General features: G+C 43.5%; 1 protein-coding gene and 1 long non-coding RNA gene across 4 annotated transcripts; both read left to right on the top strand.

Moving 5' to 3' along the window:
• The first annotated feature begins 919 nt into the window (after positions 1-919).
• LOC110528170 lies at positions 920-10,885 on the top strand. The gene is made up of 9 exons (XR_002474207.2): positions 920-960; positions 1,391-1,845; positions 2,004-2,113; positions 4,084-4,142; positions 4,220-4,318; positions 4,404-4,490; positions 4,845-5,061; positions 5,659-5,827; positions 10,507-10,885. It is a non-coding gene; the product is annotated as an uncharacterized LOC110528170 (long non-coding RNA).
• Positions 10,886-11,374: 489 nt separating this feature from the next.
• On the top strand, positions 11,375-26,891 carry LOC110528169 (exportin-2). Of its 3 annotated transcripts, none has more exons than XM_021609997.2 (26): positions 11,375-11,609; positions 12,525-12,565; positions 12,698-12,788; positions 12,934-13,076; positions 13,193-13,294; positions 13,504-13,649; positions 13,756-13,846; positions 14,009-14,116; positions 14,231-14,323; positions 14,409-14,576; positions 14,670-14,799; positions 14,924-14,989; positions 15,067-15,269; positions 15,365-15,449; positions 15,559-15,620; positions 15,746-15,882; positions 15,959-16,062; positions 16,215-16,312; positions 16,417-16,567; positions 23,567-23,775; positions 23,917-24,014; positions 24,118-24,203; positions 24,399-24,480; positions 24,733-24,879; positions 24,961-25,192; positions 25,982-26,891. In XM_021609997.2, exons 3-26 carry the CDS (start codon positions 12,704-12,706, stop codon positions 26,069-26,071), a joined length of 2,916 nt encoding a protein of 971 aa, XP_021465672.1. In that variant the 5' UTR covers positions 11,375-11,609; positions 12,525-12,565; positions 12,698-12,703; the 3' UTR covers positions 26,072-26,891. The 3 variants fall into 3 exon arrangements, with proteins under 3 accessions (XP_021465672.1, XP_021465671.1, XP_036839606.1); XM_036983711.1 differs by lacking the exon at positions 11,375-11,609 and adding an exon at positions 12,411-12,429; XM_021609996.2 differs by lacking the exon at positions 12,525-12,565 and having other exon boundaries at positions 11,378-11,609.
• The last annotated feature ends 758 nt before the right edge of the window (positions 26,892-27,649 follow it).

The following is a 27,649-nucleotide window of genomic DNA, read 5'->3' as shown; positions in this document are numbered from 1 at the left end:
ACTCAATAGAGTAGTCTGTTATGGATCGATTACCTTGACATAGGGAAGACAGGGCCCTGGAAGCCTCCTCCCCAAAAACAGATCGATCAAAAACCCGTATCATCTCCTCCTTAAAGTCCTGATACTGGTTAGTACACTCAGCCCTTGCCTCCCAGATTGCCGTGCCCCACTCACGAGCCCGTCCAATAAGGAGAGATATGACGTAGGCGACACGAGCAGTGCTCCTGGAGTAAGTGTTGGGCTGGAGAGAAAACACAATATCACACTGGGTGAGGAACGAGCGGCATTCAGTGGGCTCCCCAGAGTAACACGGCGGGTTATTGATTCTGGGCTCCGGAGATTCGAAAGCCCTGGAAGTGGCCGGTGGATCGAGGCGGAGATGGTGAACCTGTTCTGTGAGGTTGGAGACTTGGGTGGCCAGGGTCTCAACGGCATGTCGAGCAGCAGACACTTCCTGCTCGTGTCTGCCTAGCATCGCTCCCTGGATCCCGACGGCTGAGTGGAGAGGATCCGAAGTCGCTGGGTCCATTCTTGGTCGGATTCTTCTGTTATGGAGAGTGAATGAGGACCCAAAAGCGAACTAACTTAAACAGAGCTTCTTTAATAACAAAACATAGGTAGGCTCAGATAGACCGGCAGATTCCGACAGGACAGGACAAGGTTACAGCAAACATGACGATAGTCTGGCTCAGGCATGAAACACAAACAAACAAGAATCCGACAAGGACAGGAGCAGAAACAGAGGGAGATATAGGGACCTAATCAGAGGGAAAAAGGGAACAGGTGAGGAACGGGGTGAATGGGTAGTTAGGAGGAGACAGGGAACAGCTGGGGGAAAGAAGGGGAGAAAAGGTAACCTGACACGACCAGCAGAGGGAGACAGGGTGAAGGGAAAGGACAGAGACAAGACAACATGACAGGAAAAGGAGAAGAACCTCTAACATTCCCACTGTTGATCCAGTAAGTTCAGTTAAAAACCTTTTTTTGTGTAGAAACATTGCTTTCCAATACAAATATAGTACTCAACTTCTGTGGTTATGCCTTCGGATCATGTCTTAACACAAATTTAATTATTGAATTTTGACTCTAAATCAGCAGGCACAAGTCAAACCGTTGTGTAGTTTTTGAATAAGTGTTCATAAACATGGTTGCCTGTATTGTTTTGTGTTCATCTACTATGTTTTGACTCCAGATTGCAGTATGCCATGAACTGTACCACACTATCAGAGTTTATAAGAATGACCAAGGAAGGATGTTATGTGAGCTGTTCATAAGAGCACCCAAGAGACGGGACAGAGGGTGGTTAATATAGAATGGTTACCAAAGAAATCTCAATTACTAAGAACATAAGCCTCATTAAATTCACTTATCTATTGTGTTTTCCTTGAAGGAATCAACCGGATTACTGCCACATTGTGACACATCCCATTGACATGATGAAGATCCAGCAGAAGCTGAAGATGGAGGAGTACGATGATGTGGACCAGATAACGTCTGACTTTCAGCTCTTATTCAACAATGCAAAGGCATACTACAAGGTAATATATCCCTGCCTGTAATAACAAACACATTCACTTGCTGGACTCTTTAGGGGAGAGAAGTAATGTAATGTTGTATGAAGGAGTTTTCCTAATAAATGCCCTGTCTATGGCTTAAACCTGGAATTGACCAAATGAAAGGGAGTGTGTTGCATGTCTGTAGCCAGACTCTCCAGAGTGCAGAGCAGCCTATAAGCTGTGGGACCTCTACCTGCGCACTAAGAATGAGTTTGTCCAGCGGGGGGATTATGATGACGATGATGAGGACGGGGACGATGCACAAGATAATCCTGGAGAGTCGGATGAGGTAACACCAGCACTTTCGATGTAGCATAAAAAGCATTTATTACATGTTGACTGCCCTGTCACACATGCATTACATGTAAACCGCCTCAAAACATAGCACAACATGGCTAATAAATCTGTTTACTGTTGAATTGTACTTTGTGTGTCTTTGAATGATAGAATGCACCCAGTTGCCTGAAGGAGGTCCTTGAGCAGCTGTTGGATGCGGTGGTGAAATTCTCAGAGCCCTCTGGCATTTAGTCAGTGATCTGTTCCATAAACTACCAGTGGTAAGATAAACATTCTCTCCAATCCTACGGTATGGCGTTGGTTGAAGCACAATGTTAAATCTCCCTACCATCCTATCTAAGCCAATATCTATTATTCCTCTGAAGAGTATGAATTGGGCTGTTTGAGAATATTTGAATCCTAAGCAACCTGCATACACATTGTTTGAAGTACAATAGACTAGTCACGATACCAACATTTTACTAACGATATGATACCAGGCCAAGTATCACGATACTGAGTAGCATTGCGAGAGAAAATGAAGAAAAATTCTAGCATCCTGTTCGCCCCGTCCCACCGACGCCTGTTATGGTTTTCTAAATGTTATGCTCATGTACTTCACAAAAAACTTGTCACTGATATTCATACTTCTCCTCAATACAACACATTCAATTTAACTTCACACCGTTCACTGTATAATAGAATACTGAATAGAATGTCTACTTTGCTCATATTTGCAAAGGCCTACCTGTGATTTGGCTGGATCAATGGGGGGAAGGAATATACATGCATAATGATCTGCATGTCATTGTGGCAGTCGGGGAAACTGCGTGAAACATTCTTTACTCCTCAGTTAAGACACACACTCCACCTCCCTTCTTCCCTCACACACACTCACTGTCTCCCTTTGTCTCATAAACACATGTAACCGATGTGAAATGGTTAGCGGTGGTACGCGCTAATAGCGTTTCAATTGGTGACGTCACTCGCTCTGAGACCTTGAAGTTTTTGTTCCCCTTGCTCTGCGGCTTTTGTGGCGCGATGGGTAACGATGCTTCGTGTTGTTGGCGCGATGGGAAATGATGCTTCAGTTGTTGATGTGTGCAGAGGGTCCCTGGTTTGAGCCCAGGTAGGGGTGAGGAGAGGGACAGAAGCTATACTGTTACACACACACACCACTCTCTCTCCCACAAACACATACACAGTGCTCCAAACTTTAAAAACGTTAGGCACCAAACAGAATGTAAGGAGCACTAGAAAGAGATAGATTTTTAATAGTTTAGGCTTACACTAGGCCTATATGAATCCTACCTTTTAAAGCACATCTCATGAGTAGCAGACCCTTTTCCTTTCTTCCTGTGCCAATCAAATTAGCCAATACCTACTGTCAAGTTACCAGGTTGTTGGCTAGTTTTTAACGTGACTGAGCGACGTGGTTTGTTATCAAATTAGTTTAAAACGGCCCTCGACATGGTTTGTGAAATGATGTCAAATGTGTGCGAAATCGTGCAAGAAGAAAAAAAGGCAGCTTTGCTGATATAAGTCCTATTTGTTTAACCGTTTGAGCTAGAGACAAGACGTTTTCTTTGCTGTAAAGCTGCAAGCATACCTGTTGCGACTCTGTTTCTCCTCTCTGGCATTGATGCGTGACAGCGAACTTGCAAAGCCTACTCAGACTGCCCAGTGCTCTTATACCAAGGAGGAAATTAAACAATGTATCAACTTTGCTCTGCTCCAATGTATCAAATGTACAAAATGTAACCGAAGACTGCTCAGGTTCGGCCTCCCTGCTCATCCCTTATGGAGGAATAGATGAGGAGGGAGAGAAGCAGGTGATTGATGGCTGGAAGGGGATGCGATTGGCGGATTACAGTTTACAGCTGCCACCCGTGATGTGTGCATGAAAGTGAATTGGACCAGTACATACAAGAGATTAGTTGCTGTTGCTTAAATTGTTTTACTGACTTCATAAACATTGTCACAAGAGGCTCCAGCTAGTTCTTGGATATCAGTAGGGACAAAACATTTGGTAGTAGCATATGAAATGGTACTACAGTATTCTCAAATTCAGCGGGGGATTTAAAAGTCCGCCCTCCAGATCACAAGGTATTATTATGAAATATTAGAGTATGGGCATGCCATTTTGATTCCCAGTTACATTGTTTTTCTATTTTGTGCTAAATATAAATTTTGTGTAGAAACAGTTTTGATTGTTTCTTTTTTTTCTTTTTTCCCCCTCCGCAATACCCAGACTATTATGCCATAGTAAAGGACCCAATAGATCTGAAAATCATTTCCCAGAAGATACAGGTATGCTACCCAACCATCTGACTGAATATACTGTAAGTGGTATGCATACAATAAATCACTGCTCATTTTCTTCTCAGATGAGCCTCTACAGAAGTGTTAGCGCCATGGCAAAAGACATAGATCTCCTGGCCAAGAATGCCAAAACGTACAATGGGCCTGGGTCACAGGTTTTTACGGTATGCTGTACTACAACTAAGAATTAAGTCAGAATTATGATATCAGTTTTGTTTGTTATAATGCTTTCTTTCTTATTTATTTAAGGATGCCAACACCATCAGAAATATTTTTTTCACAGAGAAAGACAGAAATTGAGCATGCTGAGCCCATCAAATCCGGCATTCACATCAAGTAAGCAGTACCATAAACAGAACAGAAAGTATAATTTAAGAGCAAACAACATGCAATATTTACATGGATTTTCCATGAATTAAACGTGTGTGTGTGTGTCAGGAACAGAAGGTCAACCCAGGGGAGACCAGCTATTACCATGGTTATTCAGTATGAGAGTGATGACGATGGCATTCTGGCTGGTACATCTCATTGGTCTGTTAGCTGTTTTGGCTCTGCATTATCAACCTGGTAAAAAATAAGGAACTTATAAGAACAGAAGGGACATTGCAGTGCTAAGTATACTAATATATGAGGGTTTGTCAGAAGACTTCAGACTTCATCTGTCTGATTCGATTGTCTCTCATTGCCCAGGGTCTGTCCACTATGACGAGGGGGAGTCGGAGGCAGAGAGCATCCACCACAGCATGGACATGAGTACCCCCATCTTCCAGCTGTACGAGGCTGTGCGGGGCGGAAGGAACAGCCAGGGACAGCTTATCGCCGAGCCTTTCCTCCAGCTGCCCTCCAGGAATGACTACCCAGACTACTACCAGCAGATCAGCCAGCCCATCTCCCTGCAACAGATTAGGTAGGCCAAACAGTGGAAGGACAGTATCTCTGCTCAATAAATGGCAGATTTGAAAAGTTGTTCCACAAAAAAGGGTTATTTGAAACAAATTCATGCAAGTGTGATTTATGTAATCTGGGCTCCAAGATGGTCCATTTAATAGTCTCTGTCAAGTTTTATTCAGGTTAAAAAAAAAAATATATATATATGGAAATAAGTCAACATCATCCGTACTGACTTACCACTCTTATGTAGTAAAACACATATTATTGAGTAGAACTGTTAAGGTAGTGATGAATAAATAGTATGTTTATTTTTATGAGGTTGTGGCGATAAACTGCCATCTGTTGGTGACTAGAAACAATTGCATAATAGGAAATAGTACAAATTGATGGTCCTTGAAAATAAATATTAGTGCTTGAGAAAGTACTAGAAAGTCCTTAAATTTCACTTACCACTGTTTGTACAAACCCTGTAGTAGTGATGCTGCATCATTTTTGCATTTTGTTGTGGAAATGGTCTGACATTCAATCATTTATTTTGCTGTATATGTGTTCACTTTGACTGCTTCAAAATCACGCACACATGAAGAATCAATTGGTCTGTCCTTTTTTATAGTATTGCTTCAGGTGAGAAGTGGCTGTATGGCTGCTGGTTCTACAGGCCAAATTAAACATTCCATCTTGCTACACGCAAGTTCCTGGAGAAGGAAGTCTTCAAGAGCGACTACTTCAACAAGATTCCCATCAGCATGATACTGGGAAAAGGTGTTGTCATGTTTGTCAAGGTACCAAGCTATTTTCTATTTCCATGTTTCAGCTCTTTGTAATATGGTTGAAGCATGACCCGTTTCGAGTGAATCATTGCATGATGTTATTGACCTTGGCTTTTGTTTTGTGACTGATTCCAGGACTACTTTAAGCTTCACCCAGAGGGCTTCAGGGCAGATGATGTGTATGTCTGTGAGTCTCGCTACTCAGCCAAGACCAAGAAGATTAGACACTCAGTTAGCAGCCTCTAGCAAGCAAAAACTGATTTGCAGAAATTGTTAACAAGTTAGAAATGATTTAAACACACTTTGCGGTAGGCTACTATTTACTAGTTAACAAAAAATCATGTATGTCATATAAAATATATTCACCCCACCCAGTATTGTAATCAAAACTTACCAGAAAGCATGTAGTCCTTGGCTCAGACAGTGTAGTAGTGTGGGCTCAATAGCATCTCATGAGTGTGCAAGATCTTGAGAATCAGCTGTACATGTGATGGAAGAGTGCACTGTGCATGCAGAGGGTTCCAATTCCATTGAATTGGGGATAGTTGAACCAAAATATCCCACAAGGCCCGAGAATTGCTATATGTGTATCCCACAAAAAAAGGTTCCTGTTATAAGCTAAAATAAAATATGAATTTAAGCAAAATTCCCCAAATTTCAGGGCATAACTTTACCGGAAGGTTTCTGACCCTTTGCAACCCTACCACTGATGCACATATCTGTTGTATTGCGATACCCTCCTCCTCCTCCTCCCCAAAGGCATGATGGGTACATGCTGCTGCAGGGCCCAGTTGACGGCATGTTTAGTATGACTGGCATGAGGTTGCCTTTCTTGCTCCATCATCACCTGATGCCAGGTATCTCCAGGTTCCTTGGCATGCCATACCTGGGTAAGAGCACTTTCACAGCCTCCCTCCCTGCCATGCCCCTGCAGTTGCTTTCTGTCTGCCACTCTAACTCACTAGAGGGGCTACCTGTAACATAAGCTGAGGTCCTGTAGTGACTAACCAGTCAACAGCCGTTCACACAGCCTGATGCTCAGTCGCTGAGGGATTCCTCAACAGGGTAATGCATTGCTAAATTATATTGTAACACTGGAAATACAATGTTTATGGAAACACAGTTCTCTGAAGTACCTGAACATTCAATGTAGATTGTTGCTGATTGGTCTTTCTCTATATTTGGTCTTGTGTATATTGGTCTTTCTCTATATTAAATGGGCACAATTACAGTCAGTATTTGACAACACAATCCAAGATGGCCAGCTGGAGAAGCATCCAGCTGCAGATTGTGCATGCTGATGCTGCATGGTCTGTGAAGCTCATGCGTCTCAGATGGTATTTTTGCTTCTCAAATGGTATGTGCGTTCACAACATGTAGACGTTTTTTGGTCTTGTGTATAGCGTGAGCCAGTAGCTTTGTTCCAGGGCGTCATTGTGCTACGCACATACTTTTGTATATACAGTCGTGGCCAAAAGGTTTGAGAATGACACAAATATTAATTTTCACAAAGTCTGCTGCCTCAGTTTGTATGATGGCAATTTGCATATACTTCAGAATGTTATGAAGAGTGATCAGATGAATTGCAATTAATTGCAAAGTTCCTATTTGCCATGCAAATGAACTGAATCCCCCAAAAACATTTCCACTACATTTCAGCCCTGCCACAAAAGGACCAGCTGACATCATGTCAGTGATTCTCTCGTTAACACAGGTGTGAGTGTTGACGAGGACAAGGCTGGAGATCACTCTGTCATGCTGATTAGGTTCGAATAACAAAACTGGAAGCTTCAAAAGGAGGGTGATGCTTGGAATCCTTGTTCTTCCTATGTCAATCATGGTTACCTGCAAGCAAACACGTGCCATCATCATTGCTTTGCACAAAAAGGGCTTCACAGGGAAGGATATTGCTGCCAGTAAGATTGCACCTAAATCAACCATTTATCGGCTCATCAAGAACTTCAAGGAGAGCGGTTCAATTGTTGTGAAGAAGGCTTCAGGGCGCCCAAGAAATTCCAGCAAGCGCCAGGACCGTCTCCTAAAGTTGATTCAGCTGCGGGATCGGGGCACCACCAGTACAGAGCATGCTCAGGAATGGCAGCAGGCAGGTGTGAGTGCATCTGCACGCACAGCGAGGGAAAGACTTTTGGAGGATGGCCTGGTGTCAAGAAAGGCAGAAAAGAAGCCACTTCTCTCCAGGAAAAACATCAGGGACAGACTGATATTATGCAAAAGGTACAGGGATTGGACTGCTGAGGACTGGGGTAAAGTAATTTTCTCTTATGAATCCCCTTTCCGATTGTTTGGGGCATCCGGAAAAAAGCTTGTCCGGAGAAGACAAGGTGAGCGCTACCATCAGTCCTGTGTCATGCCAACAGTAAAGCATCCTGAGACCATTCATGTGTGGGGTTGCTTCTCAGCCAAGGGAGTGGGCTCACTCACAATTTTGCCAAAACACAGCCATGAATAAAGAATGGTACCAACACATCCTCCGAGAGCAACTTCTCAAATTCTGACAAACTCCAAGAATTGATTATGCAAGAATGGGCTGCCATCAGTCAGGATGTGGCCCAAAAGTTAATTGACAGCATGCCAGGGTGGATTGCAGAGGTCTTGAAAAAGAAGGGTCAACACTGCAAATATTGACTCTTTGCATCAACTTCATGTAATTGTCAATAAAAGCCTTTGACACTTATGAAATGCTTGTAATTATACTTCAGTATTCCATAGTAACATCTGACAAAAAATATCTAAAGACACTGAGGCAGCAGACTTTGAAAATTAATATTTGTGTCATTCTCAAAACTTTTGGCCACAACTGTATCGTGTATGTGGACATCCCTTCAAATTAGTGGATTCGGCTATTTCGGCCACACCTGTTGTTGACAGGTGGATAAATCAAGCACACAGCCATGCAATTGTCATAGACAATCATTGGCAGTGGAATGGCCTTACTGAAGAGCTCAGTGACTTTCAACGTGGCACCGTCATAGGATGCCACCTTTCCAACAAGTCAGTTCATTACATTTCTGCCCTGCTAAAGCTGCCCCGGTCAACTGTAAGTGCTGTTATTGTGAAGTGGAAACATCTAGGAGCAACATCGGCTCAGCCGTAAAGTGGTAGGTCATACAAGCTCACAGAACGGGACTGCAGCCTAAGATCACCATGCGCAATGCCAAGCGTTGGCAGGAGTGGTGTAAAGCTCGCCGCCATTGGACTCTGGAGCAGTGGAAACGCATTCTCTGGAGTGATGAATCACGCCTCACCATCTGGCAGATGGATGCCAGGAGAACGCTAACTGCCTGAATGCATTGTGTCAACTGTAATGTTTGGTGGAGGAGGAATAATGTTTTTTCATGGTTCTGGCTAGGCCCCTTAGTTCCAGTGAAGGGAAATATTAACACGACAGCATACAATAACATTCTAGACGATTCTGTGTTTCCAACTTTATGGGAACAGTTTAGGGAAGGCGCTTTCCTGTATCAGCATGACCGTGCCCACGTGTTCAAAGTGAGGTCCATACAGAAATGGTTTGTCGAGATCTGTGTGGCAGAACTTGACTGGCCTGCACAGATTCCTGACCTCAACCCCATCCAACACCTTTGGGATGACTTGGAACGCCGACTGCGAGCCAGACCTAATCGTCCAATATCAGTGCCCAACCTCACTATTGCTCTTGTGGCTGAATGGAAGCAAGTCCCCGCAGCAATGTTCCAACATTTAGTGCATAGCCTTCCCAGAAGAGTGGGGGCTGTTATAGCAGCAAAGGGAAAACCAGCTCTATATTAATGCCCATGATTTTGGAATGAGGTGTCCAATTACTTTTGGTCGTGTAGTGTACCAGTCGGTGCACTAGCTCTGGTCCACAGTGTTATGTTAACCACTTGCTTTTGCAGCTAGCTATTACACACTAGCTACGTAGTACACACTAGCTAACTAGTATCTATTTTATAATTCTTCATGTATTTTCACCACCTGTGCTGTTGGTTGCGGTTACCCACAATCCTCTCTGGCACCATTCAACATCCTGTCTTAGCTCGTATGTCTCACAGCGTCTGTGGCTTAAGGTGTCTGTTGCAGCCAGACCCTATTGGACAGCTGTGTCCTGGTGCACTCTGACTGTTTATGTTAATACCTTCACTGCCGGTGTCAACACGGGTGCTTCTGCCAGTCATATTCTGTTAAAGGTCCCCAAAGCACACACATCCCTGGGTCGCTCCTCTTTTCAGTTCACTGCAGCTAGCGACTGGAACGAGCTGCAACAAGCACTCAAACTGGACAGTTTTATCTCAATCTCTTCATTCAAAGACTCAATCATGGACACGCTTACTGAGTTGTGGCTGCTTTGTATAATGTATTGTTGTCTCTACCTTCTTGACCTTTGTGCTGTAGACTGCCCAATAATATTTGTACCATGTTGTGTTTCTACCATGCTGTGTTGTCATGTGATGCTGCCTTATGATGTTGTCTTAGGTTTCTCTTTATGTAGTGTTGTCTCTCTTGTTGTGATTTGTGTTTTGTCCTATATTGTATTTATTAATCCCAGGCCCCTGTCCCCGTAGGCCTTTTGGTAGGCCATCATTGTAAATAAGTATTTGTTCTTAACTGACTTGCCTAGTTAAATAAAAATAAATGTACTATTTCCTAATAACCTTGTGTATGTATGTGTTGTGTATGTGGGAATGTTTCAGCAGTGAAAGATGTGCGACTGACCAAGGAGCAGGAGAGCCGGCTGCCGTCCCATTGGCTGAAGAGCAAGGGCGCCCATTCCACAATGGCAGACTCACTGTGGCGTCTGCAAGACCTGATGCTGCGTGACACACTGAACATCCGCCAGACGAACAACCAGTAGGACATCTGAGCCACTGCTCCCTACACTGTCAGACAGGAAATGGGTTTAGGCTCATTTGAAAATGTGTAAATGTTGTTTTGTTATGTTACGTTAATGTGGGCATTCGTTTGTAGAATGGTTAAATTAGCTTGCTTACTCTGTTCAAGCTGTTTTGTGTTTGCATTTTAATTGTTCTAACAAGTGCATTATTGTATTTAATGTTTCTGTGATGGATAAACATTTTCAGAAAAAATGCAGAGAAGGGACTTGTTCTTGACTGCTAATTTAGTGTCTGTGTACTGCAATATGGAACATTCTAGTGGGCAGTGGGAACCCACTGAGTCTGGTGACTCTGCACCAGACAAGAAAAGAGAAGGGGAACCAACATACATTGTTTTTTCTTTAAGTTGTTCTATTGGGCTGGTTTAACCAATTCTGATATTTTTTCTCTAATTGGTCTTTGAACCAATCAGATCAATGCTGAAAAGATCTGATGTGACTGGCCAAAATACCAATCAGTGAGAGAAGATCTCAATTCAGCTGCCTGTCTAAATGCAGCCTTGCAGTCTTCCATGACCTGACTATGAGGATCAAAACCGTAATGTATCTTTGGTCAATTGTCACTGGCCGACAGATCTACAAATGATGAGTAGGCTAGTTATTTATGATGGAAGGTGATTTGTAGATCAGGCAGTAGATGAACAATCCCAATGACTAGGAGAACATACTTGATCAATCAATAATTGTGATCAATTCATTAGTCCATATTGTATATACAATCTCGTCCAAACACTCGCCCATGCCCATCCCTTCTTTTCAAGTGCGCAGGGGCTTGTCCAGCGTGGTTTTCCAAACTTGTTTGCGCACGCCCAGTGCACAGACCGCCCAGTGGTTTGAGATTTTTGAAAGCCATTTCGTCCGGCAGCAGCGAATAACAGCACAGACAACAAAAAGCAAGAGAAGGTATGAGAGCTCTTTGTAATCTCATCGCTCTATCAAATTACACATGCATGTACATTGTTGGCTAATTTGTAGAGATATAAAACTGCCGTAGCCATTTCTAATTTCCCATCGTGGATAATTTAGCTTGGTAAGAAGTTAAGTAACTAGCATTAGCAAGCTAGGTAAATGGCTAGCTAGTTACTTGCAGAATATTAATTCACAGATAGTACTATACCACGCATTAGGGGTTAGTGCCACTGCTTTGCGAGGACACTACAGAATAGGCAGTTTTTTTACAGGAAATTATTTCAGAACTAGCTAACGTTATTCGCCCAAATGTAACACGCGCATCAGATACTAGCGCGCAAGAAGACGTTCTAAGTTAGCTATGGCATGGCTGTCATTTAGGCTATTTTTGCTAGTACTGCTGGCCTACCAGACAGCCATGGCTAGTTTAGCCTGCTATTAGTTAGCTAAGTAACTTAGCTAGCTACCAAAATAGCTAACATGCTCAGTCATTCGGTAGCTACGTTTATATTCTTGAAACTAGTGTTGGATATTTTTATCCTACAGTTCTAAACTAGTGAAACGTAAGTATTGTTGAATGAGCACCATGCCAGAGTACAGTGCTAACATTGCTAGCTAGTGAGTAACTGCAGCCTCCAAGTCCCGCCCCAAATGTACTGTGATTGGATAAAGTTTCTGACCTCTGGAAAATAACGAATTCCATTGGAGCGCAAAGATGATGCAAGGCTAGCTTGCTTGACTTAGTCCAATTGATTGGCTCAATACAACTATCTATGCCTTCAGATATCGTCGTCACGCCGTGAAATATTAATGGGTATGTGTGAAGTTACTGCGCATGATTAGAAAGTGGGTAGCTGGATGACTGAATGACAATAAGCACCTCTATCGTTTTGTTTGTCTAACTTGTAGTTAAGACAATCATTCACACCTACACTGTTGGAGCTCGGCAGTTAAGTATTTCCCTGTACACTGCAACTAAATCTGCGACGCTGTGAATGTGATTAAATAAAAAGTTGTATCTTATCAGCTAATAGTCATTTAGTTGAGACCATCACTAATGTAATGACTGACTTTCTTTCTAGGGCACCATGGAGCTGAATGATGGAAACCTTCAGACACTCACAGAATTTATGCGCAAAACTCTGGACCCGGATCAATCAGTCAGACGTCCAGGTATGGGAGCTCAGAGTAGAATGCATGTTCATTTAAAACACCCATGCGCACTGATCAGTCATGGTATGAACATGCATACTTTGGGCATTTTGTACAATTTCCCATTGCTTGACTGGAATGTTCTTATTTCCCTAATTTCTTCCAGCTGAAAAGTTTCTTGAGTCAGTTGAAGGGAACCAGAACTACCCAATATTGCTGCTTACATTATTGGAGAAATCTCAAGACAACGTGATCCGGGTGTGTGCAGCTGTCACCTTTAAAAACTACATCAAGAGAAACTGGCGCATAGTAAGTTAGTGGTTGCCTGAATATTCGAACAAATTGAAGTGTTATGAGTTGTGCAAGTATTGTTGGCCCAACGTTGGCATGACAAGTCTTACTTTTTATCCTAATATTGCTTTCAGATTGAAGATGAACCAAACAAAATCTCAGATCCTGACCGAACCACTATCAAGGCCAACATTGTACATTTGATGTTGAGCAGCCCTGAACAGATTCAGAAACAGGTATGTCTGCACAAGAGGCAAGACCTGTTAACTGCCTATTTATTGTACATAAAGTCAGTGAGCTAATGCTGGTTTGAATGACTTTAATCAGAGGTTCTTGGAATCCATCTACATGAGTTCACAATCCTTTAGGATAATACTTATACGGAATAAAAAGGGCCATTTCCATATGTATTAGTTTTACTCTAGTGTTTACTGTTCTTCTACAGTTGAGTGATGCCATCAGCATCATCGGCAGAGAGGACTTCCCTATGAAGTGGCCGGACCTCTTGACAGAGATGGTGACCCGCTTCCAGAGCGGAGACTTCCACATCATTAACGGAGTGCTCCGGACCGCACACTCACTTTTCAAGAGGTTAATCACCATGGGCATGAATGTGGTCCTCTAATGATAGGTGTAATAGTGAATTATGTCTTTGGTTAGTTTTTAAAGATGTTCACACTGATCTTCTGTTTTTCAGGTATCGTCACGAGTTTAAGTCGAATGAGCTGTGGCTGGAGATTAAACTGGTGTTGGACACGTTTGCGAGTCCACTGACTGAACTCTTCAAGGTTGTTTACAGAGTTAATCAACCCTAACAATTTAAATATATTTCAAGTAAAAACAACAGTTCATGAAATTGGTACTGCCCATCGCTTGCTTTTAGTTTGTAGGACCTAAATTATTCAGACATGGGAAGTCATTGTCTGTTATTCATGTATATTGTTTCTCAGGCCACCATTGAGCTGTGTCAGACCCATGCGACGGACATCAACGCTTTGAAGATCCTCTTCTCGTCCCTTACTCTGATTTCAAAACTCTTCTACAGTCTCAACTTCCAGGTGTGTCTTATCTGCTTTATGACCACAAGGACATGCTGCATGTTGCTGAATTTTCATGTCCTTTTCACTGGAGTAAAAGTAATCTCATTCTTCCAACTTTCACTGCCTTCACAGGACCTTCCTGAGTTTTTTGAGGACAACATGGAGACGTGGATGTCTAATTTCCATAACTTGTTGACCTTGGATAACAAGCTACTACAAACAGATGTGAGTGGACTTTCACTTGTAAAATGTTCAAGTTACTACATCAGTTGATTCAATCTTTGATAACCTTGTCTTTTTCACCCAACAGGATGAAGAGGAGGCAGGTCTTCTGGAGCTGCTCAAATCTCAGATCTGTGACAACGCTGCTCTTTACGCCCAGAAGTACGATGAAGAGTTCCAGCCTTACCTGCCTCGCTTTGTCACTGCTATCTGGAACCTGCTGGTCTCCGCTGGCCAGGAGGTCAAGTATGACCTGGTGAGGCTGCTGATGATACATTCATGTACCTTATCAATAGATCATGTGGGACCGCCTGCTAATACATTTGCTCCATTTTGTTTTGTGATATAGCTTGTGAGCAATGCTATTCAGTTCCTGGCATCTGTGTGTGAAAGGCCCCACTACAAGCATCTGTTTGAGGACCAGAACACACTCACCAGTATCTGTGAGAAGGTCATTGTGCCCAATATGGAGTTCAGAAGTGAGTTGAGACTGAAATAGTGTCTTGGGCATGAATTGGTATTTAATACATGCTGGTGTACTTTAATGGCAGATATCTGCATAATGGTCTCTGGTACTGATGCATATATTTCTTTGGTTTCCAGGTGCTGATGAGGAGGCCTTTGAGGATAACTCTGAAGAATACATCCGAAGAGATCTTGAAGGATCAGGTAATAACCCAAAAATGAGTTGGAGTATTGTTTAAGCATATGGTTGTTGACCCCTCTGTTCTGTCTCCTCCCTACAGACATAGACACTCGGCGCAGGGCTGCCTGTGACTTAGTGAGAGGCCTGTGTAAGTTCTTTGAGGGCCCGGTCACAGCCATCTTCTCTGGCTATGTGAACTCCATGCTGGGGGAGTATGCCAAGAACCCAGTGGTGAACTGGAAGCACAAAGACGCTGCCATCTACCTGGTCACATCTCTGGCCTCTAAAGCCCAGACAGCGAAGGTATGGTTATAATTTGTTTTGTGTTTGTAACATTGCTGGGTTATAAACATGATTGCAGTAGACATTGAGTAATGTAAAATGTGTATCTTTTTAAGCATGGTATCACTCAGGCTAACGAGTTGGTGAACCTCACAGAATTCTTTGTGAACCACATTCTCACAGACCTCAATTCCCAAAACGGTACATATAAAGTTGAACGGATAAACAAATGATTAATGAATTCATTATCACAGCTGTGGATTGCTTTATCTACACTTATCAAACTTGCTTTTACTCTGTTCTATTCTAGTCAATGAGTTTCCAGTGTTGAAGGCTGATGCCATCAAATACGTCATGATCTTCAGGAGTCAGGTTTGTTTTTGTTTTTTCTCCTCTTAAAATTCACTGTCATGAGTTCAGCCTACTTAAAGGTTGAAATCAACACTTTGAGGGGCCTGTGAATATCCAGTCCTCCTTTGTCCCCTCTTGTCTTCCAGTTGCCCAAAGAGCAGCTGCTGCAGGCTGTCCCTCTGCTGGTTGCCCACCTACAGGCGGAGAGCACAGTGGAGCACACCTACGCTGCCCACGCCCTGGAGAGACTCTTTACCATGAGGGGCCCCAACAACTCCACACTGTGAGTAGTTACCCAGCTACGTTAAGTCTATAGTTGATTATCTTAATCTTATCCAACACTACACAATGTGTTTCAGTATCACTCCTACAGAGATGGCCCCCTTCACGGAACAGCTGCTCAACAACCTGTTCAAAGCCCTGGCTCTGCCTGGCTCATCAGAGAACGAATATATCATGAAAGGTACGGGAGTTTGAGGGTTAACTGCTCTGCTAATAACTTAAATGGCTTTAATGATATGTGGGTAATGTTTTTTTTTTTTTTTTAAGTTATATTTTATTTTAGAGTATTCGATCCTTGTTTTCTACCCTGACATCTCCTTCATTCTCTTCTAGCCATCATGCGCAGCTTTTCCCTCCTGCAGGAGACCATTGTTCCTTACATCCCCACACTGATTGGCCAGCTCACTCACAAGCTCCTCCTCGTTAGCAAGGTAGGTCACACCCTTGTCTGTGCGGTAGATACATACACACATGAGCTGACTTACATTGTGTCCAAGTGGCAGCTGTATATACTGGTATCATGTGTTTCTTTCAGAACCCCAGCAAGCCTCACTTTAACCACTACCTGTTTGAGTCCCTGTGCCTGTCTATCCGGATCACCTGCAAGGCCAACCCTACCACTGTGGGCAGCTTTGAGGAGGCCCTCTTCCCAGTCTTCACTGAGATCCTACAGAATGACGTACAGGGTATGTGGCTTTACCCTAGAAAGCAGGTTACATCAGTCCATGTTAAGCATAAGATTGCTCATCTTAGGACAGGCCTAGGAAAGTGAGTGGAAGGAAAATTATTTGTTGTTTATTGGGATCCCCATTAGCCGATGACAATGGCGATAGCTAGTCTTATTGGGGTTCGACACATAACAAAAAAAAACTTGTAAAAATGTACATTTAAAAACAACGTGTGTGTGCATCGATCAGTTACACATCTCAGTACATTCACACAAGTAGGTCACATTTGGGTGAGGCGTTGTGCCTTGAGGTGTTGCTTTATTTGTTTTTTCAATCCAGGTTTGGTAATTAAGTCTTTCTTTGCAGCACTTGACCATATGACTGGACAATAATCAAGATAAGATAAAACTAGAGCCTGCAGGACTTGCTTTGTGGAGTGTGGTGTCAAAAAAGCAGAGCGTCTCTTTATTACAGACATGCCTCTCCCCAACTTTACAACCATTGAATCTATATGTTTTGACCGTGACAGTTTACAATCTAAGGTAACACCAAGTAACTTTGTCTTAACATTTTGTTCAACAGCCATACCATTCATTACCAGATACAGCTGAGGTCTAGAACTTAGGGAATGATTTGTACCAAATACAATGCTCTTAGTTTTAGATGTTCAGGAGCAGCTTATTACTGGCCACTCATTTGAAAACACACTGCAACTCTGAGGGTTTCAGTGACTTCAATAGCTATGGTTGACTCATCAGAATAAATGGACACGCATGCCTTCTTTTAATGCCAGCCGCAGGTCATTGGTAGAAGTGGAAAAGTACAGGGTCTAGAGAACTGCCCTACGGTACACCACACTTTACATGTTTGACATAAGAGAAGCTTCAATTAAATAAAACCCTCAGTTCTTTCGATAGATTGCCATATTGTGGATTCAGAGCAGTGGTTGAAAAGCCATAACGCATACTTTTTCTCGACCTTTTATGGTCAGTATTATCAAAGGCTGCATTGAAATGTAACCGTACAGCTATCCATTTCTTTCAACCAATCATCAGTCATTTGTGTCAGTGAGGTACATGTTGAGTGCCCTTCTCTATAAGCATGCTCAAAGTCAGTTATTTTGTTTGCAGAGAAATAGCATTGTATTTGGTCAAACTACATTTTTTTTCCTACAGTTTGCTAAAAGCTGGCAGGTCTGCTCTTAGAACCAGGTAAGGCCGCTTTGCCCCTCTTGGTTAGCTAAATTATTTTGGCTTCCCTCCAGGCCTGAGGACAAACACTTTCCTCTAGGCTCAGATTCTAAATATGACAGGAGTGGCTGTAGTCAGCTACCGTCCTCGGTACCACCTATCCCACACTACATTGACAAAATTCGAACTTACAATGCTTTTCTTTAAATAAATAATAATTATGCATGAGTATGATGGCTCATTGTTCCATTGTTGGCATTTCCTGCCTAAGTCTGTCTACTTTGCCAATGAAATAATCCTTAAAATAATTGTCAACATCAAAATGTTTTGTGATGAATAAGCCATCTGATTCAATGAAAGATGGGAGTTGAATTTGTCTTTCTGCCCATGATTTAAAGTCCCCCCCCCCCCCCCCCCCCCCTCTCATTCTTTATATCATTGATCTTGGCTATAATACAGTTTATTTTTGCTGCTTTTAGTCATCATTTCAATTTGCAGTCAGATGTATAGTCAGAATTATTAGCCACTTTTGCCACATCTTTCAAAACGCACTCGCACATCTGAGTAAACTAATTTGCAGGTGCATGGCAACAATTGAACAAGATGAAGGAAAAAGGAAACTGCACACTGCTTTTGATAGTATCACTGATATTTAATAAGCTTACATATCGGCCTTCGTCAGAGCTTCTGTGGATTTCTTAAAATTTGCACCCTTATGTAGACCTAGCCCTTCCCACATCCGTTCTACACATTGAATGGGGTTGAAGGCAAAGGGAAAAACATGAGTGCTCCCAAATATATCAATATGCTTTTCATAAATAATACGACAGTGTATAAATAAGACGAATGAAACACGTCTGTAAAATCATGAGGAGGACATAGCCAGTTTACATTAGTCAATTGGTACATCATATGAAAAAAAAAAAAAAAACATCTGAATCTTTGTTGCAAATGTGCCATACGTCCATGCTTGTACATTTTGCCAAAATTACACAAACCTAAAACACAACAAGGCAACTATCCAGGCAGGCCAGTGGTTGCAGGAATAGGCTCAATGCTAGAGCATTAGATGTCGAATCTATATACCAGCATTCCCCATGTGGGGGGGCTGGCAGCACTAGCACACTATTTGGGTGACGGAGATACTAAGGAATATCCACCAACAAGCTTCGTTTTAGAGCTGAATATGTTTTGACATAACTATTTTAAGTTTGATGATGAATACTACCTCCAAACAAATGGAACATCGATGGGCTCCACATTCGCTCCGAGTTACGCTAACCTTTATGTGGGTCTTTTTGAAGAATGTTTTGTTAACGATGAAAATCCATTTTTTTTATAAAGTCCTGAAGTGGTATCGATATATTGATGACATTTTTTGCATATGGGAAGGAACTGAAAAAGAGCTGTCAGATTTTGACATTGACCTTAATCTCAAATTCACGATTGAACGTGACACTCAACGTGTTCATTACCTCTATGTGGATTGAGAAATCAAATGGAACCCTGTTTACAACTCTGTATAGAAAAGAAACTGACAGAAATACTCTATTACAGGGGGACAGCTTCCACCCTGAGCCATTAAAAAGCGGACTTCCAAGAAGCCAATTTTTCAGACTGTGCCGTATATGCCACTCCACAGAGGATTATCTAGAAAAAGCAGCGGAGATCAGGTTTCTGAGGCTATTAGCCACTGTGTGGATGACGCTCTTAATTTGGCATTGGAAAAAACACAAGATTAACTGTTAAAAAAAAGACCAGCTAAAGAAAACTCCCTAATGTTTCACAACTACATGTGGGAGGTGTGGTCAAGAAACACGGGCATATTTTATCATCGGACCCAGCTTTGTCGGCTGAATTAAAAAATCCACCACTTCTTGTGTATAGGAGAGATCGCAATTTACGCGATAAATTGGTTCATGCCAACTGCCAGCCACAAGAATATCAGCCAAGCCCTTTTACGCCCTCTACCAAATGGTAGCTATAAATGCAGAGGATGCGCACAGTGCAACAATATGATAAAGTGTGAATATTTCTGCCACCCACACACAGGAAAACAGTTCCAAATAAATTACATTATTATGTGTTCCACCTATATTATTTACATTATTAAATGTCCATGTGGGCTCTGCTATGACGGTAAAACCTCTCGTTCTCAAAGAATTAATGAACACAAGTTCAATCAGGAGAAACGACAGGTCGCAGTACATTTCAATGACCTGAATCATGATATTTCTAACTTTTTTTTTTTAGATTTGTGGCATAGAAAGTTAAGATTTCAGACTGGGGAGGTGATATCAATAATACTCTGAGTAGAAGGGAATGTTTGGGGATTTTCACCCTCCAGACATTATTTCCTAAAGGACTGAATGATGAAATGCCTTTGTATGGTATGTTGTGAATTTGAACATGAATTAACTGCCTATTTAAGATTTCTGTTTTTCGTATGATGTACCCAATGACTAATGTAAAGTTCCGACAATGCAGTAATAACCAACAAGTAATCTAACCTAACAATTCCACAACTACTACCTTATACACACAAGTGTAAAGGGATGAAGAATAACTACATAGTTATATGAATGAGTGATGGTACAGAACGGCATAGACAAGATGCAGTAGATGGTATAGAGTACAGTATATACATATGAGATGAGTAATGTAGGGTATGTAAACATTAAGTGGCATTGTTTAAAGTGGCTAGTGATACATTTTTTACATGTATGGCACAGCCACTCAATGTTTGGCCTTCCTGTGACATCGGGTGGTGTAGGTGTCCTGGAGGGCAGGTAGTTTTCCCCTGGTGATGTGTTGTGCAGACCTCACTACCCTCTGGAGAGCCTTACGGTTGTGGGCGGAGTAGTTGCCGTACCAGGCGGTGATACAGCCCGACAAGATGCTCTCGATTGTGCATCTGTAAACTTGAGTGCTTTTGGTGACAAGCCAAATTTCTTCAGCCTCCTGAGGTTGAAGAGGCGCTGCTGTGCCTTCTTCACGATGCTGTCTGTGTGGGTGGACCAATTCAGTTTGTCTGTGATGTGTACGCAGAGGAACTTAAATCTTACTACCCTCTCCACTACTGTTCCATCGATGTGGATAGGGGGGTGTTCCCTCTGCTGTTTCCTGAAGTCCACAATCATCTCCTTTGTTTTGTTGACGTTGAGTGTGAGGTTATTTTCCTGACACCACACTCCGGGGCCCTCACCTCCTCCCTGTAGGCCGTCTTGTCGTTGTTGGTAATCAAGCCTACCACTAGTGTCATCTGCAAACTTGATGATTGAGTTGGAGGCGTGCATGGCCACGCTGTTGTGGGTGAACAGGGAGTACAGGAGAGGGCTCAGAACGCACCCTTGTGGGGCCCCAGTGTGGATGAGGGGTGGAGATGTTACCTACCCTCACCACCTGGGGGTGGCCCGTCAGGAAGTCCAGTACCCAGTTGCACAGGGCGGGGTCGAGACCCAAGGTCTCGAGCTTGATGACGAGTTTGGAGGGTGCTATGGTGTTAAATGTTGAGTTGTAGTCTATGAACAGCATTACCATAGGTATTCCTCTTGTCCAGATGGGGTAGGGCAGTGTGGTTGCGATTGCGTCGTCTATGGATCTATTGGGGCGGTAAGCAAATTTGAGAGGGTCTAGGGTGGAGGTGATATGGTCCTTGACTAGTCTCTCAAAGCACTTTATGATGACGGAAGTGAGTGCTACGGGGTGGGAGTTTAGCTCAGTTACCTTAGCTTTCTTGGAAACAGGAACAATGGTTGGTCTCTTGAAGCATGTGGGAACAGCAGACTGGGATAAGGATTGATTGATTGAATATGTCAGTAAACACACCAGACAACTGGTCTGCGCATGCTCTGAGGACGCGGCTGGGGATGCCGTCTGGGCCTGCCGTCTGGCGAGGGTTAACACGTTTAAATGTTTTACTCCCATCGGCTGCAGTGAAGGAGAGTCCACAGGTTTTTGCTGGTGGGCCGTGTCAGTGGCACTGTACTGTCCTCAAAGTGAGCAAAGAAGTTGTTTAGTCTCTGGGAGCAAGACATCCTGGTCTGCGACGGGGCTGGTTTTCTTTTTGTAATCCATGATTGACTGTAGGACCTGCCACATACCTTTACTGACGCTTAGCTTGTTTGATTGCCCTGCGGAGGGAATAGCTACACTGTTTGTATTAGGTCATGTTTCCGGTCACCTTGCCCTGGTTAAAAGCAGTGGTTCGCGCTTTCAGTTTCACGCGAATGCTGCCATCAATCCACGGTTTCTGTTTTGGGAATGTATTAATAGTTGCTGTGGGTACGTCATCGCCAATGAACTTGCTAATGAACTCACTCACTGAATCTGTGTAATCGTCAATGTTTGACGCAATGCGGAACATATACCAATCCACGTCATTGACGCTATCTTGGAGTGTGGTATCAGATTGGTTGAACAGACCTGAGCGCAGGAGCTTCCTGTTTTAGTTTGTCTATAGCCTGGAAGCAACAAAATGGGAACGTGGTCAGCTTTTGTGAAAGGAGGGCGGGAGAGGGCCTTGTATGCGTTGCGGAAGTTAGAATAACAAGGATCCAGGGTTTTACAAGCCCTGGTAGCACAATCGATATGCTGATAGAATTTAGGGAGCCTTAAAAGCGTTAAAATCCATAGCTACAATAAATGCATCCTCAGGATATGTGGCTTCCAGTTTAGAGTCAAATGAAGTTCGTTCTGGGCTGTCGACGTGTCTGCATGGGGGGGGGGGGGAATATCTGCGGCTGTGATTATTATCGAAGAGAATTCTCTTGGTAGATAATGCGGTCGACATATTCATATAAGGAATTCTAAGTCAGGTGAACAGAAGGACTTGAGTTCCTGTATGTTATGATCACACCACGTCTCGTTAATCATAAGGTATACACCCCCACCCCTCTTACCAGAAAGATGTCTGTTTCTGTCGGCACGATGCGTGAAGAAACCAGCTGGCTGTACCAACTCCGATAGCGTGTCTTGAACGTTAGCCTCTGTCTCTGGAATGCTACCCTTGCTTGGATTTCATTAACCTTGTTGTCAAGAGACTGGACATTGGTGAGTAGTATGCTCGGGAGCGGTGTGCGACGTGCCCGTCTCCGGAGCCTGACCAGAAGAACGCTTCGTCTGCCCCTTTTACCGCCTCGTTGTATTTGTTCGCTGGTTGGGATCCGATCCATTGTCCTGGGTGGTGGGCAAAACAGAGGATCCTCTTCGGGAAAGTCGTATTCCTGGTCGTAATGATGGTGAGTTGATGTTGCTCTTATATCCAATAGTTCCTCCTGAGAGTATGTAATTAAACCTACCTGGGGTACCAATGTAATAAATAACACGTAAAAAATAAATACTGCATAGTTTCCTAGGAACGCGAAGCGAGGCGGCCATCTCTGTCGGTGCCGGAAATGGGTACAAATACACTATCAAGCGTTTCACTTGGTGGCCTATAGTAACACCACAAAAGGAAAATACTTTAGATGTGCCAGGTGAACCTGCAACCACAACACTGCAATAACACTTGACATAAGATATTCTCTAAGCGTTACAGGATCAGGTAGTATCACTGGACACAGTGGCCCCAGCTACTGATGCCAACTGTATTTCGGTATCCTAACTAAAAAGGTAGCTAGCTAGTAACAACTTTTTTCAATTGACTTTCCAAAACAACAAACCAAGCTCTCCCTCGTTCAACAGGAAGTGGGGTGCTACCAGGTTAAAATGAGCATTGACATCACCCCTTCTGAAGGGTTTGTGGAACCATCCCCTGAACTGCATGTATGCAAGCTTGACAAACTACACATTGACCTTACATCAACTTTCCCCCCTTCTGTTGCAGAGTTTGTGCCCTACGTGTTCCAGGTGATGTCTCTGCTTCTGGAGATCCACACCAGCTCCATCCCTAACTCCTACATGGCCCTGTTCCCCCACCTGCTGCAGCCCGTGCTTTGGGAACGCACTGGCAACATCCCCCCTCTGGTGCGCCTGCTTCAGGCCTACCTGGAGAAGGGGGCTGCCACCATAGCCAGCTCTGCTGCTGACAAAATAGTGAGTAACATCTGGGGGCATGTTGGTGGTAATAGGACTCTTACTGTACATAATATTCTGTAACCTACCAGTCTTAGTTGAACTGAGGTGTGCAATTGGTTAGTTGTGATAATCTGCCGTTAAACTGCTCTCCCTGTACAGCCTGGTCTGCTAGGAGTTTTCCAGAAGCTCATAGCCTCCAAGGCCAATGACCACCAAGGTTTCTACCTGATGAACAGCATCATAGAGCACATGCCCACGTGAGTCGACCACCTCCACCTGTCTATCTGACAAAGTCCTTAATTTAGTTATGCAATTTTTAGGGTGGCTGTATCATGAGTTGTCTTGCTCTCTCTTTCTCAGGGAGTCCATTGTTCAGTACAGGAAACAGATCTTCATTCTCCTCTTCCAGAGACTGCAGAGCTCCAAAACGACCAAGTTCATCAAGAGTGAGTACAGCTTAAAACTAATGTTGACATTGTTTATTTTGAAGTACAATTGAAACTGCACACACATCCTCTTGGTCTTTGTCATGCTCACACAACCAGACACGGTTGTTATATTAGCCTAGTTTCAAAACGTACATAGTGTGGCTCTGATCTCTCCTCCATGCTGCACATTTTCAAAGGTCCTCTTCTCCATAGGTTTCATGGTTTTTATCAATCTGTATGGTGTCAAGTATGGAGCCATTGCTCTGCAGGAGATCTTTGACAGCATACAGCCAAAGTAAGTCTCTTGTCAGATGAAATGAGACTGACATGTTTGTGTTTTCCATCATTGAAATGTTCATTAGTGTAGCCTTAAAGCTAAGTGTGCAGATCTGCTCACTGAACACAAACCAGTCAGTTCTCCCTTTTGGTTTTAAAGGCCAACCATGTCATATGTGAAAGGATAAGCCTGAAAGTTTAATCATAGTCAGTAATTATTCTGATAGTCATGCGCAAAGGTATTCTCAGTACTGGGTCTTCTCTCTTGTAGGATGTTTGGCATGGTGCTGGAGAAGATAGTCATTCCAGAGGTGCAGAAAGTGTCTGGCCCAGTGGAGAAGAAGATCTGTGCCGTGGGCATCATCAAGATCCTCACTGAGTGCCCGGCAATGATGGACACCGAGTACACCAAACTCTGGTGCGAAACGGTCCTGAAGTATTATCACACTTTTCAGTGTTTCTAGTATTTTAATGGTCTGCTAAATTGTTTATTCTTTAGGACCCCCCTGCTCCAGGCCCTGATTGGTCTGTTTGAGCTGCCAGAGGATGACAGCATCCCTGACGACGAGCACTTCATTGACATTGAGGACACAGCCAGTTACCAGACTGCTTTCTCCCAGCTGGCCTTTGCTGGGAAGAAGGAGCACGACCCCATCGGCGACGCTGTCAGCAACCCCAAGATCCTGTTAGCGCAGTCCCTCCACAAGCTCTCCACTGCCTGTCCTGGACGGGTAAGGTTATATATTGAAATGCATGAATACTGGGCTATGTTTAGAGGCATTGGGGCTCTTGGCTAAATCACTCCTTATAGCAGGAACATCTATACAGCAAGGCTACAAGAGATGGCACATCCACCTTGCGTTCCAATCTTCTACTCGCTTCATACGAGTCAGACGTTCAGTTTTAAGCGGAGTTCAAAACAAAATGGTGTAGAAGTTAAACACCACCTGTGGTTAGTGTCTGCTCTGAGATTGGAAGGTGTGGGGTTTGATACCCAGTCAAGTCATATCAAATGCTACAAAAATGAAGGATATGTTTTGGGGGTGAGGCCCTGCGACACATTAGTGTTCTGTCAAAGGTGTGTGCTTATACAACAGGCTGCCTCACGCTATAGATACAGGAGATGGGCTCCTGTCCTATGGTCCTTTGTCTTGGACAATGCTTACTTATAAAAGTAAAGCCCCAGCCGACTGAGCCAGCCACTCAGTAGAGCGCCTAAGGTCCTCTAGTGCAGCATAGATGGTGTGCGGCCCCAGGGAAAGCAGTTAGTGTACAACATTTTGGCTCCTAGATTGCCAATGACTGAATATTCTATTTTTATATTTTTGTAACTATTTAGTATGTTTAAAGGTGAAAGGTAGATGCGAGAGTGCTGAAAGAGCAGTGGGTCGGATTCGAACCCATGCTTGCAGCGGTACATGCTTAGACTGCAAATAGTTGTGTATTTTGTGTAGTGTGTATATAGATATTTACATTTTAGTAGTTGACAGATGAGTGACTCCTGTTCTCCCCAATGGCAGGTCCTCTCTATGTTGAGCACCAGCCTGAATGCTGAGGCCCTCCAGTACCTGCAGGGTTATCTCCTGGCTGCATCTGTGCAGCTGGTGTGAAGACACGACAGCTTCCGCTCTGATGCGTAATGGAGACCATGACACTGCACAATGACTGGGCACTGTCTGTCGCCCATGGGCAACACCAGGACTGGGACAGACTCGCCAGGACTGAGTGGACAGAAGACTGACTGACTGACTTTACTCATGGTGGATACTTGGACAATGGGTCAACATTTTCATCTATGAATTGGGATTTTTATGATTTTAAGTGTTAAAAGAAAATACATTTAATATGTTCCCTTTAATGAGCGCACCAGAATATATTTTGTATTTTTTGGGGGGGGGGGGGGGGGGGGGGGCTCAGTCCCTAATTGGCTTGCTGTGCGGTTGGCAAGTTGATCAAGGCTGTTGTCACCAACACAACTTTGTGAATATAATGCTTTGATATGACTTTCTGCTTGTTTGTCGATTTGTCATTTATAACAACGGCCGGTCATTGTGAATTGACAGTATTCTAGAACAAGTATTGGCCCCAAAACATTATGCTTAAAGGGATACTTAGAGATTTTGGCAATGATTTGCTCTATTTCCCCGGAGTTCGATTGAACTAGTGGATACCAATTTTAGGTCTGGTTGGTATGAAGGAATTTAGAGGTAGTTTTGCGAACCAATGCTAACTAACCTTAGATACCCGTAGACTTACTCTGGGGAAGTAGAGCAAGGGCCTCATTTACAAAATCCTAAGGTATCCCTTTAATGTTTTTCTGCATGTAGCTAGTCATAGCATTGTATTTTTTGATGTGAATAAAGAGGCACTTGTATAAAACCGGTGCTGTTTAGCACTTTCAAGTGACAACTCCTGTCGATGTGACTAAGTCCAAACTGCGTTATGAACTGTCTGCTTTAGAGGGATGACTGAAAAGCCTGAATGATTCCCAGTTGAACCAGTTAAATGTGCAATATGCTTAACTTCATCTTTACTAGAGGCTGCTCACCTACTAGACCTGCGCTGGTTCTGAGGCACTGTCCCAATCTGTCATACTCCCAGTCCCTGGTGTCACAGGAACGTTCCCACTACTGTCACACTCCCAGTCCCTGGTGTCACAGGAACATTCCCACTACTGTCACACTCCCAGTCCCTGGTGTCACAGGACCATTCCCACTACTGTCACACTCCCAGTCCCTGGTGTCACAGGAACATTCCCACTACTGTCACACTCCCAGTCCCTGGTGTCACAGGAACATTCCCACTACTGTCACACTCCCAGTCCCTGGTGTCACAGGAACATTCCCACTACTGTCATACTCCCAGTCCCTGGTGTCACAGGAACGTTCCCACTACTGTCATACTCCCAGTCCCTGGTGTCACAGGAACGTTCCCACTACTGTCACACTCCCAGTCCCTGGTGTCACAGAAACATCCCCACTTGTTCTCCTTTTTCCCTGTGTCCAGTAGCAGTATGCCTGTCCTGAGTGTCATCAAAAGGCTTTGTCTATTGCACCAATACACAGCCCCATCTTCTGACTGAGGTGCAACCACCTCCAATACAGTAGCCTTTCTATCCCATGAATCCGGACCCCGAATTCAAACCACATCCTGACTTGCCAATGGGGACAACACTAGCAGTTTTGTCA

This window comes from Oncorhynchus mykiss, chromosome 7, assembly GCF_013265735.2.
Source record: "Oncorhynchus mykiss isolate Arlee chromosome 7, USDA_OmykA_1.1, whole genome shotgun sequence".
Classification (NCBI taxonomy): domain Eukaryota; kingdom Metazoa; phylum Chordata; class Actinopteri; order Salmoniformes; family Salmonidae; genus Oncorhynchus; species Oncorhynchus mykiss.
Note: the sequence above shows the minus strand (reverse complement) of the source record. Positions and strands in the feature narration are given on the sequence as shown.

Bases quoted from the DNA above. Each gene is read 5' to 3' on its own strand.
- LOC110528169 (XM_036983711.1), top strand. The intron at 12,789-12,933 runs GTATGGGAGCTC...AATTTCTTCCAG, and splicing joins TCAATCAGTCAGACGTCCAG to CTGAAAAGTTTCTTGAGTCA. The intron at 24,015-24,117 runs GTGAGTCGACCA...TCTCTTTCTCAG, and splicing joins ATCATAGAGCACATGCCCAC to GGAGTCCATTGTTCAGTACA.